The sequence below is a fragment of the Salvelinus alpinus genome, chromosome 2 (assembly GCF_045679555.1).
Source record: "Salvelinus alpinus chromosome 2, SLU_Salpinus.1, whole genome shotgun sequence".
NCBI lineage: Eukaryota > Metazoa > Chordata > Actinopteri > Salmoniformes > Salmonidae > Salvelinus > Salvelinus alpinus.
Genome location: NC_092087.1, coordinates 115,118,491 through 115,138,981, shown reverse-complemented (window position 1 = coordinate 115,138,981; position 20,491 = coordinate 115,118,491). Strand labels below are relative to the sequence as shown.

General features: G+C 40.7%; 3 protein-coding genes across 3 annotated transcripts in view; 1 reads left to right on the top strand and 2 right to left on the bottom strand.

The window, feature by feature from the left end:
* LOC139548778 (zinc finger protein ZFP2-like) overlaps positions 1 to 20,491 on the top strand; it is a 497,157-nt gene that overhangs the window by 135,678 nt on the left and 340,988 nt on the right. The window lies entirely within an intron of this gene.
* Positions 1 to 20,491, bottom strand: part of LOC139548755 (zinc finger protein ZFP2-like) — a 154,774-nt gene that overhangs the window by 108,129 nt on the left and 26,154 nt on the right. The gene's annotated exons all lie outside the window — the stretch shown is intronic.
* LOC139548302 (zinc finger protein ZFP2-like) lies at positions 5,687 to 18,717 on the bottom strand. Its single transcript, XM_071357901.1, has 2 exons — positions 18,098 to 18,717; positions 5,687 to 9,949 (listed from the first exon to the last, which is right to left on the bottom strand). The coding sequence occupies exons 1-2, from the start codon at positions 18,489 to 18,491 to the stop codon at positions 8,727 to 8,729; spliced, it is 1,617 nt and encodes a 538-aa protein (XP_071214002.1). The 5' UTR covers positions 18,492 to 18,717; the 3' UTR covers positions 5,687 to 8,726.

The following is a 20,491-nucleotide window of genomic DNA, read 5'->3' as shown; positions in this document are numbered from 1 at the left end:
TGTTTCTGTTCTATACGGTACCAGGGAGAGATGACCCCAGGGCCAGACCCTGGTCTCTACACAAAGAGTACTGTTTTTACAGCAGATACTGTCTGCTGAGAATTATAAGTATCTCTCATACAAATCTTAACCTTGTGACCCATTCTATACATCTGTTGTTCGTCATGTAGGTTGATAGGGGTGTATCTTGGCTATAAAAGACCTTTGTACTTTTGTCTCGTGGCTCTCAATGAATCATCTGGGGGTGATTCGTCAACCAGCCATCATTATCGTAGAGCACTCAATTGATTCACTTTATATGTGTGCATTGTATTGATCTGCTCCCTTATTATAAAGTGAATAAAGGTTTAGTTTAAGAATAATTCTGACTTGTGTGATAAGTTTCTCTCCTCATTTGATATTAAAGAAATTAACAACCACATTTGGTGATGGGGATGTGAATCTTCACTTGGTGACCGCTTCTGACGACCTGGGTAAATCGTGCACTTGGGATCTCAGGGAAACCACACTTCGGGAATGGAGCAGATGGACCCACCTTTGATCTGAGAGGCAGCGAGCCGAGTGGATACCACATCTCGAACGTAGTTTAAAAAAAAGAATGAGGTGAGCAAAACAAGTGGAGTTTTTAGAAAAGTCTTGTAGGCTCTGAGTGTGTATTCCTGTGTGAGGGGGGCTCCTTGGAGGTGTAAACAGCCGAGTCAGCTATCTGTGTGAAAACTAGAATCTGTGTTTACTAAGACCATGTATGATATAGTATAAGCTAGTAAGGTGCACCTGTAATTATTTTAAACCTGGACCCCATTTTAGAAGTATTGAAAAATGTAAATGTATTAGTTACATTTAAAAAGTTAGTTACAGTTAAATTAACCTAGGAACTAACCATGAGACAGAAATGAGAAAATATTCCTGTAGGTTAAAATATTGTTGAAAAACAACTAATTGATTAGCTATGTTTGGGAATAGCATTGTGTGACTGCGATATGAGAGTATGATTGTGTAAGATTACACGTCACACTGACAGAATCACCTGAAAGACGCACATCGCCATCTGTTGACTGGAGTTGGTATCGCAGTTGAGAAAATACTTTCAGACAAAAAGCTAAAAAGCGACTGCATCTAAAAACCATCGACTCGCTTTGAAAACGGGCGATGTGGCATCAGAAACATTTATTATAGTGTAAAAATGTACTTCAAAGTGCAGCTAAATAGAATAACTTTGGTCATACCCACTCAGCCCGTGACGTCCAAGGACGTTGAATTATGGGCCATATCCGGTCTGTCTGTTGTGGCCGCTATTTCGCCCCAAAATAGTCATCCCAAATTGGGCTGTGTATAAACTATGTAAATGTCTCTCGGACAAGGTGAGTTTCATCAATATACACTCTAAAAAGTAAAGGTTCCTGGAGTATCCTTTAGGTGTTCTTCAAATTGAAACTGGGGGGGAACCCCTAAAAGTTATTTGAAGAACCTTTTGTGGGAACCCCTATAAGTTCTTTGAAGAACCCCTTATCATGGTTCCTCAAAGAACCTTTTGGGGTTCATGTTTTAACTCCCTGTCCACCCTCCCTGCATTATAAAAACATATTTTAATAACATTAATAACAATATTGATTTAAATAATTCATTGTTTATTTAGTGGCACCACAAATGTAAATTAATATTTACAAAACAATTTACCAAGCAAAACACATTACAAAATTGCAAAATTTCTGCAGACATGTCAGACCATAATAAATAATACATTTACTTTGTATAGTGCTTTTCATGACATTTAAAAAATATATAAATAATGATGTACAATAAAAACAACATACATTAAAAATGAATCATAGGTAAACTAACAATATTGTAGACTTGATGCAAAATACAGATTTTTCAGCTTTAGTGTGTATATCATATCCACTTAGTTATGTTAGGAAGTTTGCCATCTTTATGACCGGCCCTGGTAACTTCACCCCAACTTCTCTTATCCCCAGAACACAGTAACTTTGGAACATAAATAAAAAATACAGCCCTAGCAGAGCCCCAAGTCCCATGGGGACGTCCTCGAGGGCGTGGATGTTCTCCCCATCAAAGGCCAGCGGGATTTCACTCTCACGGTGAAATGGATTTCCACCGATGTGCAGTAAAGGAGTGAAGAGCGGTGAAATCTGTGTCAACAAAAGTAAGAAAAGATTAATACACATACAATTAACAAAGAACATAACAAATTTTCAGCTGTAGTTTTATATCAGCATGCACACCTATGTTTATGAAGAAACAGATGATTGGAGCATAGGCATACCTTGTCACGGACATAAAGGCCACTCGGGTCCTCATTGAAGAGGTTGGGCAAGAGCAGAATCGCTGCTGTGGTCTCCAGTCCTAGTAAAGTAAAGCAATGATCTTACTACACTTGCTAATTTTATTACAAAATACATTAGAGAAAGGGAAGGAATAAGAGCAAATCCATCTTCTGTATTGTCCTTCAGGAACTGTCAAAATAGCAGGATGATGTCCTCACCCCTGCCTTGCCTCTCTACCTCTGATAGTCCTTGAATTATCTTTTTGTCTATATCCATTCCATGGACTTGATTAATTTCCGAGAAGATCTGAAAAGATCATTTGCAAACATTTGTATGCTAAGAGATTTCAGTTTGTATTGACTGCTATGTAGGTTAAATGTACACTTCAAATGCAGCTGTCCTACAACATATCTGTACCTTCTTCTTAATCTCAATTGCATTGTGTCCATGTTCTGTCCTATAAGAATTTCAAGGAAGAGAAAATGTGTCAAAGAATAGTCTTACAAGCATTAAAATATATATATATTGAAAGATAAATGGCATCGACATACAATGTAAAATATAAGAACATATTGGAGAAAGCACTAGCCAATACAGTACTGCCATACAGTAACAGTACTGCCATACAGGCCTAATATCACATTTCAAGATATCTTTGTACACAAATTGTTCAATATTTTATCAGGCTGACTTGAAAGATTATACGCAACATTTTGCTGCGTGGCAATACTGTGTTTGTACTAAAGAGGTAGTCTAGACACTGTATTAATACAATTACATTACCATCTACAGCTTCCATCTAAGATATTAATTTCCCTCCACAAGGGGGCGTACATGTAACGTTTCCAAATGGGATAGTATTGTCCATGTAACGTTTCCAAAATGGGATAGTATTGTCCATGTAACGTTTCCAAAATGGGATAGTATTGTCCATGTAACGTTTCCAAAATGGGATAGTATTGTACATGTAATGTTTCCAAAATGGGATAGTATTGTACATGTAACGTTATGCCCCCTTGTGAGTTAATAGTATTGCATGCTGTAGCAGGCTATATAAAGAGGAAGACCTCCATTGACGATTCAGTTCGTTGTAACATCTCGTCTGGACAGGTCACCGTCCTTAGTTAGTTAGTTAGTTAACGTTAGCTAGTTCATTATCACACAAGTGAGAACTGCTCTAGATTGGAAACTTACGTTAATAAGTGTAAAGCCATGTTGGCTTTATGGAAACGACATACAATATATGGGAAAGAATATAGTTGAGGGAAATAATCCAAACCTAGTTGTGCCTAGTTAGGACATAACGTTAGCTAGCTAGATAACGGTACTGTACTGTAGCTCATACAACGCCGACGGTCGAACCCGGCTTTCTAATATTTACGGTAATTAACTATAGTAACGTTATGGAAGATATTCACAGAAAACCATCATTGTCTTCGTTATTCATTATTAGTATGTTATATTATTATAATAAATTATTTCGAGACATATTCAGAGCCAAACATCAACCCAACTTAACCTTTTTAACTTGTTGTCGCATCCAAACTTGTCACCATCGTTTTCAGTTGTAATTGCGAAGTTCCCAGAAGAAGTCCAGCAACAACGGAGGTTCCTCGATGAACCCACCTTCTAACAAGTTCTTTGAAGAACCTTTTGGGGCTGTTTTTCATTGACCAAGAACCCTACGGTTCTTAGGGGATCTGAGAACAACTCCAGTTGAACCCTTCATTTTTAGAGTTGTAGTCGGCTCTATTTACTCTCAGATTCAAAACATGCTGATTAGCATCAACGATCAAGTCAGCTGCTGCTGCTCCAATACAGTATGAGGTGAGACGGTGAACTGATGTTGAACTGGGCAGTCAGCTGCTAGTTATTCTAGTCTTCTAGTGAGGTGTCAAAACAACAGGAAATCACTCTAGACACAGTTCCTCTGAAGTAGATCACTGGTTCCCTGAATTGGTCCAAGCTCCTTTGGCCTGTCTGCCGAGAGGGTGTGTCTAGAGCTAGTCTGGAGATAAATCAGACCCAGCCTGAACTGTGTGATGTAGTAGGGAGTTGTAGTTTCTCATGAGATAAATTAGATCCAGACTGAACTGTGTGATGTAGTAGAGAGTTGTAGTTTCTCTAGAGATAAATCAGATCCAGACTGAACTGTGTGATGTAGTAGGGAGTTGTAGTTTCTCTAGAGATAAATCAGACCCAGACTGAACTGTGTGATGTAGTAGGGAGTTGTAGTTTCCAACATGCCTATATTCAACATATTTTAGCGCATAAAACGTAATTAACTACAATGACCATAATCCATTGCCTTGTCTGTGTTTCTTTTACACCTGCTATGTAAGAGAGACCGAAGAATGCACAATGGTCATTGCAATCTGGTATCCTTGGGACATCCCAATCCTAACCATTTTAAATGTCAACTTTAATGGGCTAGGGACGTCCCAAAGATGTATCTCTACCTGAAAATACATGATCTAAGTGATTGATTGTTGGTATTCAGCAGTCATAAAGCCTTATTTACTTTAATGAACTACAAAAATAGTGATTTTGTCAGAGCACAGACAGCAGCTCTACACTTTATTGACTGACTGATCCATTCATCCTTCCATCCCTCCTCAGCCTTCCTCTCCTCTGAAGACCCAGTGAGGGTGGAGCTCAGTCAGAGAGCTGTTGAGGGACTGGTTAGGAAGAACACTTCTACAGCCAGAGGTGAGAGGTCACACATGGTTTAGATGGTAAATATTTATGTCCCCTTAGTGGTTCATCACGTCAGCAAAAGGGAATATGTTCCATCATCTATGTTTATTTACATTAGTGCAAATTGTCCACTGATATTGGTGTAATTTCTCACCCCTTTTGGCTGTATGAAAGTTAATTTCCTCTCAGACACACACATTTGTTCTTTGATATTATGATGGTCATTTGTGTAGAATGTACTTTTCCCCACTCATTCACGTTGCTTATTTATATTCAGTGGCCTGACTGTGTCCAGACTGTCAAAGGCCCATCCTGTTAGATCTGAACCTAATGGAGCTTGGAGTGATCGGATGACAGAAATCACATTTAGGTGCCAGGTGTAACTGAGGCCATAGATGCTCCATATCCATTACTTGTAATGTTTTATATAATATGACTAAATGTGATTATTTCTGTGTTGCAGGGGGAGTCAAGAAATGGAACGGCAAGGCCACAGAATATGACATAAGCAGAGCTGTGGGAGACCACCTCAAGCCCCTGGTAGAGCCGGGGGTGGTGTTTACCACTCCACCAGCAGAGCTGTGGGAGACCACCTCAAGCCCATGGTAGAGCCGGGGGTGGTGTTTACCACTCCACCATGCCTTCAGCAGGCTGGAAAAGTGGGATTGATACTGTTTTTCATACTAAGATGGACCAAGAGTCTGTTGATATTTTCAAATCAAGCTTTATTTATACAGCACATGTCAGACATGGATGCAACACAATGGCTTCACAGGAAAAAACTAAGAAAATAAACAGAAATATTTAGTACACAACAAACATAAGAGGATAAAAAACAGAAGAATAACAACTGAAAGAGTAATGAACATTGCAAGGAAATGCCATTGATTAAAATATAAACAATATGATGCTATATCCAACCCAACCCAAAATATAAGCTTGTTTTTTAGGAGGGGTTCTGAAAGACACTATGGGGGTGTCCACTGAAAGTTGACTAGCAACAACAACTAGGACCTAAAAGACACCCACCATGAGACCCACTAAATCTGCCCAAGAAGAGGAAAACAAAAGAAAAAACCCACACCAAACTTAAAGACAGGAAGCAAACCAAAAAGGTGGAGCAACTAAAGGTGTTGACTCTCCACATCTATCAAGACAACTGGAGCACTGGGCCAGACGCTCTTAAATAGAACCTGGATCAGCTCAGGTGAAACACCTTCCCACTAACGAGATGGACAAGCCAGCACAGGTGTAACACATACTGACTAACGAGGTGACACCAATCAGTACTCCCAAGACACATTTCAGTTGAATGCATTCAGTTGTACAATCAATCAAATGTATTTATAAAGCCCTTCTTACATCAGCTGATGTCACAGAGTACTGTACAGAAACCCAGCCTAAAACCCCAAACAGCAAGCAATGCAGGTGTAGAAGCACGGTGACTAGGAAAAACTCCCTAGAAAGACCAGAACCTAGGAAGAAACCTAGAGAGGAACCAGGCTATGAGGGGTGGCCAGTCCTCTTCTGGCTGTGCCGGGTGGAGATTATAACAGAACATGGCCAAGATGTTCCAATGTTCATAAATGACCAGCAGGGTCAAATAATAATAATCACAGTGGTTGTCGAGGGTGCAACAGATCTGCACCTCAGGAGTAAATGTCAGTTGGCTTTTCATAGCCAATCATTCAGAGTATCTCCACAACTTCCATTTCACATAATAATCTACAATGTGTCACCTTCTACAATATAAACATGGTGTCTACTGGCTGTCAACAATTAAAAACAAGAAAAAACACATTTCTAAATAATAATATACAATCGTATAATTTTTTTCTCCTTTTTCTTTCTATAGAATCCTAGAACTCACTAGCTTCTAGAACTCTCGTCTCCTAAAACTCACTATCTTCTAGAACTCTCGTCTTCCTAAAACTCACTATCTTCTAGAACTCTCGTCTTCCTAAAACTCACTATCTTCTAGAACTCTCGTCTTCCTAAAACTCACTATCTTCTAGAACTCTCGTCTTCCTAAAACCCACTAGCTTCTAGAACTCTCGTCCCCTTAGAACGAGCCCAAACAAAACAAAACTCAAATCAAATAGTATTAGTCACGTGCCGGATACAACACTGGAACTCTTACTTACGAGCCCCCAACAGTGCAGTTTAAAAAAAAATACAGAAAAGAATAAGAGATAAAACTAATATCCAACACAGAAAAACGTGTCAAAATAAATTGTGACCATGGTAACTCACTGGCTAAATGCAAAACACAAATCTATTTGACTGCCCACCCTTGAGACAAATAACAACCAAGTTGTCCTTACCACGGACATGTCTGATTTCAAGAGGAAACTCCTGCGATATCCGTAGTAACTTTTCACCTCACCGCGGAGCTTCTCTCTCTTTTCAGGGTTCACTAGATAGGCATGTTGTTGGATATAAAAGCAGGGTAACAATGTCAATATAAATGTACCCAAAAATGTCAAGTTGGTTGCATGAATAACTATGATTACTAAATGCTACATAATTGTAAATATGAAATATCAAAACCAAATGTTCACCCCTTTGTTAATATGTATTGGCAATACTTCACTTAATGGTGAGGCATGGAATAATAAAACATGTATATTTTGTCAGGCTGAATGTTTGAATATATGAGGTGATTTGAGTCATGCTTCTTCAGTAGTGGAATAAAGACAATTAGCACTTGAATGTTGTCAAGAAATACTGGAGTGATGTAAGATTGTTAATAAAATTGATTATCGGCTGCAAGTACGTTGAAATTAAGCTGTTTTCAAGTCATTGAAAAAAATCGACCAGAAAAGACATAAACTTTCACTTTCAACGGAACATATATTGGATGTTGGGCATAGTCTTCTTTTCAACGTCTTTTCAATTACATTTTGCTAAATGGGAATAGTGCAATGTCAAAACACAGTTTTAACGTGTCCAAATCAATAACCAATATGCAGAAACAGTTTGGGATATATTGAAAACCTAAACATTTTGGAGTCTTTCATTGTGATTCCAGAGGGTCACCAACGTGGTAAACAGCTAGCTACATTGTGATTCCAGTGGGTCACCAACGCGGTAAACAGCTAGCTACATTGTGATTCCAGTGGGTCACCAACGTGGTAAACAGCTAGCTACATTGTGATTCCAGTGGGTCACCAACGCGGTAAACAGCTAGCTACATTGTGATTCCAGTGGGTCACCAACGTGGTAAACAGCTAGCTACATTGTGATTCCAGTGGGTCACCAACGTGGTAAACAGCTAGCTACATTGTGATTCCAGTGGGTCACCAACGTGGTAAACAGCTAGCTACATTGTGATTCCAGAGGGTCACCAACGTGGTAAACAGCTAGCTACATTGTGATTCCAGTAGGTCACCAACGCGGTAAACAGCTAGCTACATTGTGATTCCAGTAGGTCACCAACGCGGTAAACAGCTAGCTACATTGTGATTCCAGTGGGTCACCAACGTGGTAAACAGCTAGCTACATTGTGATTCAAGTGGGTCACCAACATGGTAAGTGTAACACAACTCTTTTTTGTTAGTCACTTTTTGTTAAATCACATAAATAATAACTCTTTCAATTCAGAGCCTGGATTTTTTCCCTGAGGCTAAAATCAATTGAACAGGGGGCAAACATTTAGGGTTCTACATTGACATTCATTAAAATACTCCTACTACAATGTTAAAATAATCTACATTGTGACATTATTTAATTATTTCATTGATATCATGAAAAAACTCCTTCATGTATTTTCTGATGTTTGATCAGAGATCTTTTACCAGAGTATCTCTTCCCACATTGATCACAGCTATAAGGTTTCTCTCCTGTGTGTGTTCTCTGGTGTAATGTCAGCTGGCTAGATTGACCAAAACTCTTCCCACATTGACCACAGCTATAAAGTTTCTCTCCTGTGTGTGTTCTCTGGTGTGCAGTCAGCTGGCAAGATTGACCAAAACTCTTCCCACATTGATCACAGCTATAAGGTTTCTCTCCTGTGTGTGTTCTCTGGTGTACAGTCAGAGAGCCAGATGTAATAAAACTCTTCCCACATTGACCACAGCTAAAGGGTTTTTCTCCTGTGTGTATTCTCTGGTGTACTGTGAGCTGGTCAGATTTAACAAAACTCTTCCCACATTGATCACAGCTATAAAGTTCATCTCCTGTGTGTGTTCTCTGGTGTAAAGTCAGATAGCCAGAAGTAGTAAAACTCTTCCCACATTGATCACAGCTATAAGGTTTCTCTCCTGTGTGTGTTCTCTGGTGCACTGTCAGATAGCCAGAAGTAGTAAAACTCTTCCCACATTGATCACAGCTATACGGTTTCTCTCCTGTGTGTGTTCTCTGGTGCACTGTCAGATCACTAGATTGACAAAAACTCTTCCCACATTGATCACAGCTATAAGGTTTCTCTCCTGTGTGTGTTCTCTGGTGCACTGTCAGATAGCCAGAAGTAGTAAAACTCTTCCCACATTGATCACAGCTATAAGGTTTCTCTCCTGTGTGTGTTCTCTGGTGTATAGTCAGATTGCTTGATGTAACAAAACTCTTCCCACATTGATCACAGCTATAAGGTTTCTCTCCTGTGTGTGTTCTCTGGTGTATAGTCAGATTGCTAGATGTAACAAAACTCTTCCCACATTGATCACAGCTATAAGGTTTATCTCCTGTGTGTATTCTCTGGTGTACTGTCAGAGAGCCAGATTTAGTAAAACTCTTCCCACATTGATCACAGCTATAAGGTTTCTCCACTATGTGGATTCTCTGATGAATTTTAATGCCTGATGAGGTGAATCTCTTCCCACAGTCAGAGCAGCAGTGAGTTCTCTTCCCTGTGGATCTCTGCAGGTGTTTATTGAGGCGTTCTGATCTGGAGAGACTCTTCTCTGCCTCGTCAGCATCATGAGGTTGTTGAGGCGCCCCAGAGGATCCACGATAGTCCCGTATCTCTCCTGTGTGAACAACAAAGTCAGATGATTAAAGGCCCACAACAGTGGAAATCCACTGTAAAAGGTGATGCCAACAGCGTAGCCATGATGTTGTACAACAATTGACGTCTGTAATGAATGTTAAAATTATTTGACAATTGTCTTAAAATGAGCAAGAATAGTCATATTTTAGTAGTAACATCAATGATTGTAGACTCGAAATAAGTTATTCATGTTGTTGAAACTCTAAGCAGTGTGCCAGACGACTTTTGGTCTCCAATATAGGCCCCTTTCTGTGTTTAATAAAATTGCGGCACAAGGGCGATGCGCACACAATTTGATTGCAGAAACACCTCCCTGCTAATGAGGAAACCGATAGTAATGGATGTAGTATATCTGCTAATGAGGAAACCACAAGTTATGGATGTAGTATATCTGCCTGGAGCAAAAATGGTGAGCAAAGCTTTTAGTTTTTCACAATGTATTCTGAATGTGAATGGGGGAAAACTCAGGGGAGTAACCTCTATTTCCAGGTTGATTATGAGTACACTTCACACTACTTTTGGATTATAATTGTAAGGCTCGTTTTAATGTCCTGCTTAATATAAATGTTTGCTACAGTATTAAGAATTATGTGTAATTATTGAAGAACCGCGTTAATGACAGTATACATTTGGGTGTTGCTAATAAAGTTAAGATTTCTTTGTATTACACCTTTATTTAACCAGGTAGGCCAGTCGAGAACAAGTTCTCATTTACAACTGCGACCTGGCCAAGATAAAGCAAAGCAGTGCGACAAAAAAACAACAGTTACATACACTTAGGATAAACAAACGTACAGTCAATAACACAATAGAAAGTCTATATACAGTGTGTGCAAATGGAGTAAGGAGGTAAGGCAATAAATAGGCCATAGTAGCTTAGTAATTACAAATTAACACTGGAGTGATAGATGTGCAGATGATGATGTGCAAGTATAAATACTGGTGTGCAAAAGAGCAAAAAAAGTTTAAAAAACATGGGGATGAGGTAGGCAATTGGATGGGCTATGTACAGCTGCAGCGATCGGTAAGCTGCTCAGATAGCTGATGCTTAAAGTTAGTGAGGGAGAGTCTCCAGCTTCAGTGATTTTTGCAATTCGTTCCAGTCATTGGCAGCAGAGAACTGGAAGGAAAGGCGGCCAAAATAGGTGTTGGCTTTGGGGATGACCAGTGAGATATACTTCCTGGAGCACGTGCTACGGGTGGGTGTTGCTATGGTGACCAGTGAGCTGAGTTAAGGCGGAGCTTTACCTAGCAAAGACTTATAGATGACCTGGAGCCAGTGGGTTTGGAGACGAATATGTAGCGAGGGCCAGCCGACGAGAGCAGTGGTATATAGGGATATGGTGACAAAACGGATGGCACTGTGATAGACTGCATCCAGTTTGCTGTGTAGAGTGTTGGAGGCTATTTTGAAAATGACATCACTTAAGTCAAGGATCGGTAGGATAGTCAGTTTTACGAGGGTATGTTCGGCAGCGTGAGTGAAGGAGGCTTTGTTGCGAAATTGGAAGCAGATTCTAGATTTAATTTTGGATTGGAGATGCTTAATGTGAGTCTGGAATTCTAAAGTCAGAACCGTCCAGAGTAGTCATGCTGGACGGGCGGGTACGGGCAGCGATCGGTTGAAGGGCATACATTTAGTTTTACTAGCGTTTAAGAGCAGTTGGAGGCCACGGAAGGAGTGTTGTATGGCATTGAAGCTCATTTGGAGGTTTGTTAACCTTTATGGGATAGGGCGCAGCATTTTCACTTTTGGATGAATAGCGTGCCCAGAGTGAACTGCCTCCTACTCTGTCCCAGATGCTAATATATGCATATTATTATTAGTATTGGATAGAAAACACTCATATGTCCAAATAGCCACTTGTTGTTAGCGTGTTCAGCCCAGTAATCCACCTTCATGAGGCGCAGGCACTTCGTCCAGACAAAAACTTGAGAAGTTCCGTTACAGTCCTTTAGAAACATGTCAAACGATGTATGGAATCAATCTTTAGGATGTTTTTAACATAAAACATCAATAATGTTCCAACCGGAGAATTCCTTTGTCTGAAGAAAAGCACTGGAACTAGAGGTAACTCTGTCGGGAGCGCGCGTCATGAGACCAAGGCACTCTGCCAGACCACTGACTCAAAGAGGTCTCATGAGCCCCTCCTTTATAGTAGAAGCCTCATTCAAGTTTCTAAAGACGGTTGACATCTAGTGGAAGCCGTGGGAGGTGCAACTTTATCCATATCTCAATGTGTATTCGGTAAGCCAAGCTTTAAAAAACTACAAACCTCAGATTTCCCACTTCCTGGTTGGATTTGTCTCAGGTTTTCGCCTGCCATATGAGTTTTGTTATACTCACAGACATCATTCAAACAGTTTTAGAAACTTCAGAGTGTTTTCTATCAAATACTAGTAATAATATGCATATATTAGCATCTGGGACAGAGTAGCAGGCAGTTTACTCTGGGCACCTTATTCATCCAAGCTACTCAATACTGCCCTCCTGTCACCAAGAAGTTAAAAGTGTCCAAAGTGTCCAAAGAAGGGCCAGATGTATACAGAATGGTGTCGTCTGCATAAAGGTGGATCAAGGAATACCCCGCAGCAAGAGCAACATCGTTGATATATACAGAGAAAAGAGTTGGCCCGAGAATTGAACCCTGTGGTACCCCCATAGAGACTGCCAGAAGTCCATACAACAGGCCCTCCGATTTGACACACTGAACTCTGTCTAAGAAGTAGTTGGTGAACCAGGCGAGTCAGTCATTTGAGAAACCAAGGCTGTTGAGTCTGCCGATAAGAATACGGTGATTGACAGAGTCGAAATCCTTGGCCAGGTTGATGAAGACAGCGACACAGTATTGTCTTTTATCAATGGCGGTTATGATATCGTTTAGTACCTTGAGCGTGGCTGAACAAAATAAACAAAATGGAGAACCGTGATTAATGAACAGTCCAGCAGGCATCAGCTATGTAGCCAAGTGATCATAGGGTCCAGTGAACAGCAATATATGAACTAGGGAAGCCGTTAGGTAGTCATTACTATGCTAGCCGGGAGATGCGCCTGGCTCGAGGCTAACTGGTGCTAGCGTCGGGACAAGGGCATTAGCCACTATAGCCACTCCAGTGCGTCCGGTGCAAAGGTCCAGAGCTTACGGCAGGAATCCGGTGATGTAGTGGCTTCTAGTCGTCTTAGTGAAGAGTCTGGGAGACATCAGCTGTGTAGCTGAGTGATCATAGGGTCCACTGAGCAGGCCGGGAGATGGGCCTGGCTCAAGGCTAGCTTCGGGGCTGGGCCACTCAGTGGCAGCTAGCTAGCTGCGATTATCCGGTGTAATGGTCCAGAGCTTACGGCAGGAATACGGTGATGTAGTGGAGAAAAACAGTCCGATATGCTCAGGGTTGATATCGCGCTGTGCAGACTGGCAGGTATTATCCAGGCTAAAAGCGGCTGGTGTCTGAGTTAAAAAGGTAAAAGCCGCTAGCAGTGGCTAACAATGACTAAATAGCTAGTAGCTAATTAGCTTCTGATGGCTAGCTGCTGATGGAGGTTCTAGCTATAAGGTCAAAAAAAAATTGCAGATCCGTATCATAATGGGTGAGGCGGGTTGCCGTCTTGGATTACAAGATGACTCTGTTAAAAACCATTGGATTTAGCAAACTCTGAAATTATTTAGTGTTTCTGTGCCCATGAAAACTGTTTTCCCAGCGTAACATAAAGAGACACTAAATGTGACGTAGTTCGAGTGCATTTCAGAATACAAAAAAACTGTCCGACAGCAAGATCCCGTATTTAAGTTGAAGTTCAACATATGACAAGCGTAACGTTATGACTATAACTACTGTTCCCTGAAGGAGGGAAACTAGGTACAACAAACTATCACAAATTCACACCTCGCTGGAAGCCCAGCCTTCCACAGGTGATGAACGTGAGGTTTGGATTTAATCCTTCAATTTAATACCGCTCTTCACCGACCCAGGAAGGCGTGTGGCCAAACAGGTGTTATACCTCGTTTCCCTCCTTCAGGGAAGTGTAATTATAATCAAAGTTACACTCCCTTTCAGTCGGTCAACTTCGGTAGAACATACTATGGGGAAATACAATCATTCCCCAACCGACCCAAACAAATACTAAATGAAACAGCCCATGGCAGATCACACAGACCTGACCCCGCAAGATGCGTCAGTTTTGTCAATTTTTGTCAATTTATTCATTGTCTTTTGTTTGAAACACTCCTGTCAGTGTTGAGTAAGGACGCACACCTGATTACACATATAGAAGTAGGACTAGTCAACCTGGACTGAGCACAAATGTAGGCCTATAAATGTGCCTATTTGGGGATGTCTGATTGTATTTCTGATTGTCTTAACGCACCACCACTAATGAGTTGTGGAGATTCTCAAAAAAAAAAAAAATATTCAGCTTCTCCAACTAATTTTTTCTTCACCTCAAACAGCAGGTAAACAAAGTCTTATTAGAATCCATTACGAATAACAATAGTTGCTCAAAGTATTTGTAAATTATTTCCAGCTCTCGCCCTTTCGATAACCACTCAGCATTAAAGGGAAAAACGTAATGCTCTGATCCAGTGGAAATGTTATAAAATACCTGATTACTTCTTATCCTTTGCACAAATAGACGGCAGATGTGTCTGTCCAGAACTAACTGGCGCGGGAAACTGAGGGCCCAGAATATTTTATACAATGTTGCAAGTTTCAGAGGACCCAGTTGATAGTTGATAGAATGTTTCAAGTTCGTTGTTGACAGGCCATGTGCAGCCAATGTGATTTATAGGATATTTTTTAAATGTTTATTTTTTAAAAATTTTTAATATTTATTTTATTTTATTTTTAAATCGGGATATTTTCTACCTGCAGGCTGCAAATGTTTTTGTTTGTTGGTTTCATGTAGGCTATTTTTACATAGTTGGCAACGGCAATAAAAGTTACTTTTAGATTTTTATAATTTTCATTTAGATAGAATGTAGATTAATCACAGATAATGATGTTGAGATAAAGACTATTATAATAAGTATTACTATTATAAATTAAATGAAACTGTTCCAGTAAAATGTGAATATGAAAATCCTAACTGGCACCAGATCAGTAGAAATGGTCAGAAAAATTGGCACCAAATGGAAAAGGTTGCTGACTGCTGGTGTAGCCTATTACCAGAAACTATAGGAGCATAACGACTGCTGGTGTAGCCTATTACCAGAAACTATAGGAGCATAACGACTGCTGGTGTAGCCTATTACCAGAAACTATAGGAGCATAACGACTGCTGGTGTAGCCTATTACCAGAAACTACAGGAGCATAACGACTGCTGATGTAGCCTATTACCAGAAACTATAGGAGCATAACGACTGCTGGTGTAGCCTATTACCAGAAACTATAGGAGCATAACGACTGCTGGTGTAGCCTATTACCAGAAACTATAGGAGCATAACGACTGCTGGTGTAGCCTATTACCAGAAACTACAGGAGCATAACGACTGCTGATGTAGCCTATTACCAGAAACTATAGGAGCATAACGACTGCTGGTGTAGCCTATTACCAGAAACTATAGGAGCATAACGACTGCTGGTGTAGCCTATTACTAGAAACTATAGGAGCATAACGACTGCTGGTGTAGCCTATTACCAGAAACTACAGGAGCATAACGACTGCTGGTGTAGCCTATTACCAGAAACTACAGGAGCATAACGACTGCTGGTGTAGCCTATTACCAGAAACTACAGGAGCATAACGACTGCTGGTGTAGCCTATTACCAGAAACTATAGGAGCATAACGACTGCTGGTGTAGCCTATTACCAGAAACTATAGGAGCATAACGACTGCTGGTGTAGCCTATTACCAGAAACTATAGGAGCATAATGACTGCTGGTGTAATCTATTACCAGAAACTATAGGAGCATAACGACTGCTGGTGTAGCCTACTACCAGAAACTATAGGAGCATAACGACTGCTGGTGTAGACTATTACCAGAAACTATAGGAGCATAACGACTGCTGGTGTAGCCTATTACCAGAAACTATAGGAGCATAACGACTGCTGGTGTAGCCTACTACCAGAAACTATAGGAGCATAACGACTGCTGGTGTAGACTATTACCAGAAACTATAGGAGCATAACGACTGCTGGGGTAGTCTATGACCAGAAACTATAGGAGCATAACGACTGCTGGTGTAGCCTATTACCAGAAACTATAGGAGCATAACGACTGCTGGTGTAGCCTATTACCAGAAACTATAGGAGCATAACGACTGCTGGTGTAGCCTATTACCAGAAACTATAGGAGCATAACGACTGCTGGTGTCGTCTATTACCAGAAACTATAGGAGCATAACGACTGCTGGTGTAGCCTATTATCAGAAACTATAGGAGCATAATGACTGCTGGTGTAGCCTATTAACAGAAACTATAGGAGCATAACGACTGCTGGTGTAGCCTATTACCAGAAACTATAGGAGCATAACATCAGAATTTACGAAGGCCAGCAGCAGCGGGAGGAGTAGGCTGAAGAATAAGTTTTTCTGATGGTTAGGCTATCTTGTTTCAGAGGGGTGTCATCAATAGCTCATAATGACAAAGTGAAAACAGGTAAAAAACAGAAATACCTTATTTTCATAAGTATTCAGACCCTTTGCTATAAGACTCAAAATTGCTTTCAGGTGCATCTTGTTTCCATTAATCGTCCTTGAGATGTATCTACAACTTGTTCAGAGTCCACCTGTGGTAAATTCAATTGATTGGATATGATTTGGAAGGCACACCTGTCTATATAAGGTCCCACAGTTGACAGTGCATGTCAGAGAAAAAAACAAGCAATGAGGTCGAAGGAATTGTCCGTAGAGCTCCAAGACAGGATTATGTCGAGGCACAGATCTGGGGAAGGGTACCAAAACAATTCTGCAGCATTGAAGGTCCCCAAGAACACAGTGGCCTCCATCATTTTTAAATGTAATACTCTTCCTAGTCACCTGGCCAAACTGGGCGATTGGGGGCGAAGGGCCTTGGTCAGGGAGGTGAACAAAAACCTGATGGTCACTCTGACAGAGCTCCAGAGTTCCTCTGTGGAGATGGGAGAACCTTTCAGAAGGACAACCATCTCTGCAGCACTCCAACAATCAGGCCTTTATGGTAGAGTGGCCAGACGGAAGCCACTCCTCAGTAAAAGACACATGACAGCCTGCTTGGAGTTTGACAAAAGGAACCCAAAGGATGGATGGAATGGAAAAGGTCGCCGACTGCTGGTGTAGCTTATTACCAGAAACTTTAGGAGCATAACATCAAAATTTACGAAGGCCAGCAGCAGCGGGAGGAGGAAGAGTTTTTTTCTGATGGTTAGGCTATCTTGATCTCTGGCTCCCGAGTCATTTGTGTGTCTTAATTATTTAATCAAACAGCGTGCTTAAAGCATCAGACCAGTTCAGTACATATAGTTTATTTTATTAAAACACATGGGGTGTGTCTATATATGGAAAAATACACATATAACATTTCTACCAATCGGTTGGTAGAAAGAAAAGATGACTCTTGGTTGACCCAAGATTGTTTTTAGTTGGGGCCCTAGTGCATTCATTAAGTTCAGAACGCTTCCCTTTTTACACATTTTGTTACGTTACTTATTCTAAATTAGATTTTTTTTTTAAGGATTAAATTAAAATGTTAAATGTTTTAGAAATGCTTGAGACTCAAATAAATCGATTAATCATGTTGAGGATATACAGTGTTTGTTTACACATTTGATAAACATTGGAGTAAAAAAAAGCTCATATTTTGGGTTCTGATGGGGTACGACAGTTGAACTAAGCTCATGAGGCATTTCTAGGTGAATTCTTCAAGAAACAATGGGTACATATCATTAATGTATAAGTCCCAAAATGGATGTAACAACTACTGATTGCCCCTTTAAGACTACATATTGGGCTAATCTAATAGGAGATATCGAGGACTACAGTATTTCAGTCATTGTCATTGGATGCATTTGATCAATTGTTAACGTTTTGTTGATGGTCCACTCTTGATGTTCTACACGTTACAGTGTAGCTTCAGCCATTCCTACAGAACAACATTAAAGTGTAGAACCCTTTTACTGCATATTGGTTCAACGACTGCAGAGACGGTACTTACTGGGGTTAAACGGATCTCCATCCTCCTCTTCTTCCAATGTGACAGTCATCTCCCCCTCTTTCACACCAAAAACTGCATCCTCCTCTTTCTCTTCTTCCTCTTCTTTTACTGTAACATCTTCCTCTTCTTTCACTGTAACCTCTTTCACATCCTCCTCTTCTTTTACTGTAACATCCTCCTCCTCTTTCACTCTGAACGCGTCTTCCTCTTCTTTCACTGAAACGTCTTTCTCTTCTTCTTTCAGGGTAACAGCCTCACCTTCTACTTCTTGTTTTACTGTGATATCCTCTTCTTCCTTCTCCTCTTTCACGGCAATGTTCAGCCCCAGAGCTTCTTTCTCCGTCCAGCAGATCACCTCTTCTTTAACAAGAGGGGAGTAGTTTAGGGAGCTCATGGTCAAGGGATGTTAGCTAGCTAGCTATCATTAGCAACTAGGCTAGTGCTAACTTAACAAGCCAACTACTATAGCTGACTAATACAAAATAACGTAATATTCAATTAAATAGGTTAACAAGTAGATACGACAGAAGTGTGTCTAAAACACAGCAGGTAATATACACCGAAAGCGTATTAATAGCTTGAATCTTTCGGCTATGTTGGCTAGCAAGCTACCGAGGTGGTTGACGAGCTGTTTCTGAGGAACCGTCCCCTAGATTATACGTCACGCTGGCAGCGTCGCCTGAAAGACGCACATCGCCGTCTGCTGACTGGAGGGGAAACGCAGTTGAGGATCATATTTTATTTTCAGACAAAGATTATTTTAAATGGATTTAATTAAATAATACCATTATATTGAGACATACAAAGACAGGAATGTGTTGATTTTTTGGTTTGCTTCCTGTCTTTAAGTTTGGTGTGAGTTTTTCTTTTGTTTGCCTCTTCTTGGGCAGATTTAGTGGGTCTCATGGTGGGTGTCTTTTAGGTCCCAGTTGTTGTTACTAGTCAACTTTCAGTGGACTAGTGTCTTTCAGAGCCCCTCTTAAAAAAACAAGCATGTATTTTGGGTTGGATATTGCATCCAATTAATATTTTAATCAATGCTCATTAGTCTTTCAGTTCTTAGTCTTCTGATGGTGTACTAAATATTTCTGTTTATTTTCTCCTGTGAAGCCATTGTGTTGCATCGATGTCTGAAATGTGCTGTATAAATAAAGCTTGATTTGACTTCAACAAATTAACCCAATGACTGACCAATCAACAGACCCTCCATCTTAGTATGAAAAACAGTATCAATCCCACTTTTCCAGCCTGCTGAAGGAGTGGTGGAGTGGTAAACACCACCCCCGGCTGTACCAGGGGCTTGAGGTGGTCTCCCACAGCTCTGCTGGTGGAGTGGTAAACACCACCCCCGGCTCTACCAGGGGCTTGAGGTGGTCTCCCACAGCTCTGCTGGTGGAGTGGTAAACACCACCCCCGGCTCTACCAGGGGCTTGAGGTGGTCTCCCACAGCTCTGCTTATGTCATGTTCTGTGGCCTTGCCGTTCCATTTCTTGACTGCCCCTGTAACACAGAAAGAAACACATTTAGTCATATTATATAAAACACTCAAAGTAATGGATATGGAGCATCTATGGCCTCAGTTACACCTGGCACCTAAATGTGACTTCTGTCATCAGATCACTCCAAGCTGAATTAAGTTCAGATCTACCAGGATGGGCCTTTGACAGTCTGGACGCAGTCAGGCCACTGAATATAAATAAGCAACGTAAAGAGGTGGGGTGAATGAGTGGGGAAAAGTACATTCTACACAAATGACCTTCACAATAGCAAATAACAAATGTGTGTGTCTGAGGGGAAAATAACTTTCATACAGCCAAAAGGGGTGAGAAATTACACCAATATCAGTGAACAATTTGCACTGATGTAAATAAACATGGATGATGGAACATATTCCCTTTTGCTGACGTGATGAACCGCTAAGGGGACATAAATATTTACCATCTAAACCATGTGTGACCTCTCACCTCTCTGGCTGTAGAAGTGTTCTTCCTAACCAGTCCCTCAACAGCTCTCTGACTGAGCTCCGTCTTCAGAGGAGAGGAGGACTGAGGAGGGATGGAAGGATGAATGGATCAGTCAGTCAATAAAGCGTAGAGCTGCTGTCTATGTTGTCTGACAAAATCACTATTTTAGTAGTTCATTAAAGTAAATAAGGCTTTATGACTGATGAATACCAACTATCAATCACTTAGATCATGTATTTTCAGGTAGAGATACATCCTTGGGACGTCCCTAGCCCGTTGAAGTTGACATTTAAAAGGGTTAAGGTTAGGGTTTAGGGTAGGGATGTCCCAAGGATCCCAGATAGCATTGACCATTGTGCCTTCTTCTGTCTCTTTTACATAGCAGGTGATGGGTTCTGACTTCTGAACTTTTAAATATGAAATATCCTTA

Coding starts and splice junctions, on each gene's coding strand:
- LOC139548302 (XM_071357901.1), bottom strand. CDS start 18,491: ATGAGCTCCCTAAACTACTCCCCTCTTGTTAAAGAAGAGGTGATCTGC. Junction 9,950..18,097: donor TGGAGATCCGTTTAACCCCA/GTAAGTACCGTC, acceptor TTGTTCACACAG/GAGAGATACGGGACTATCGT.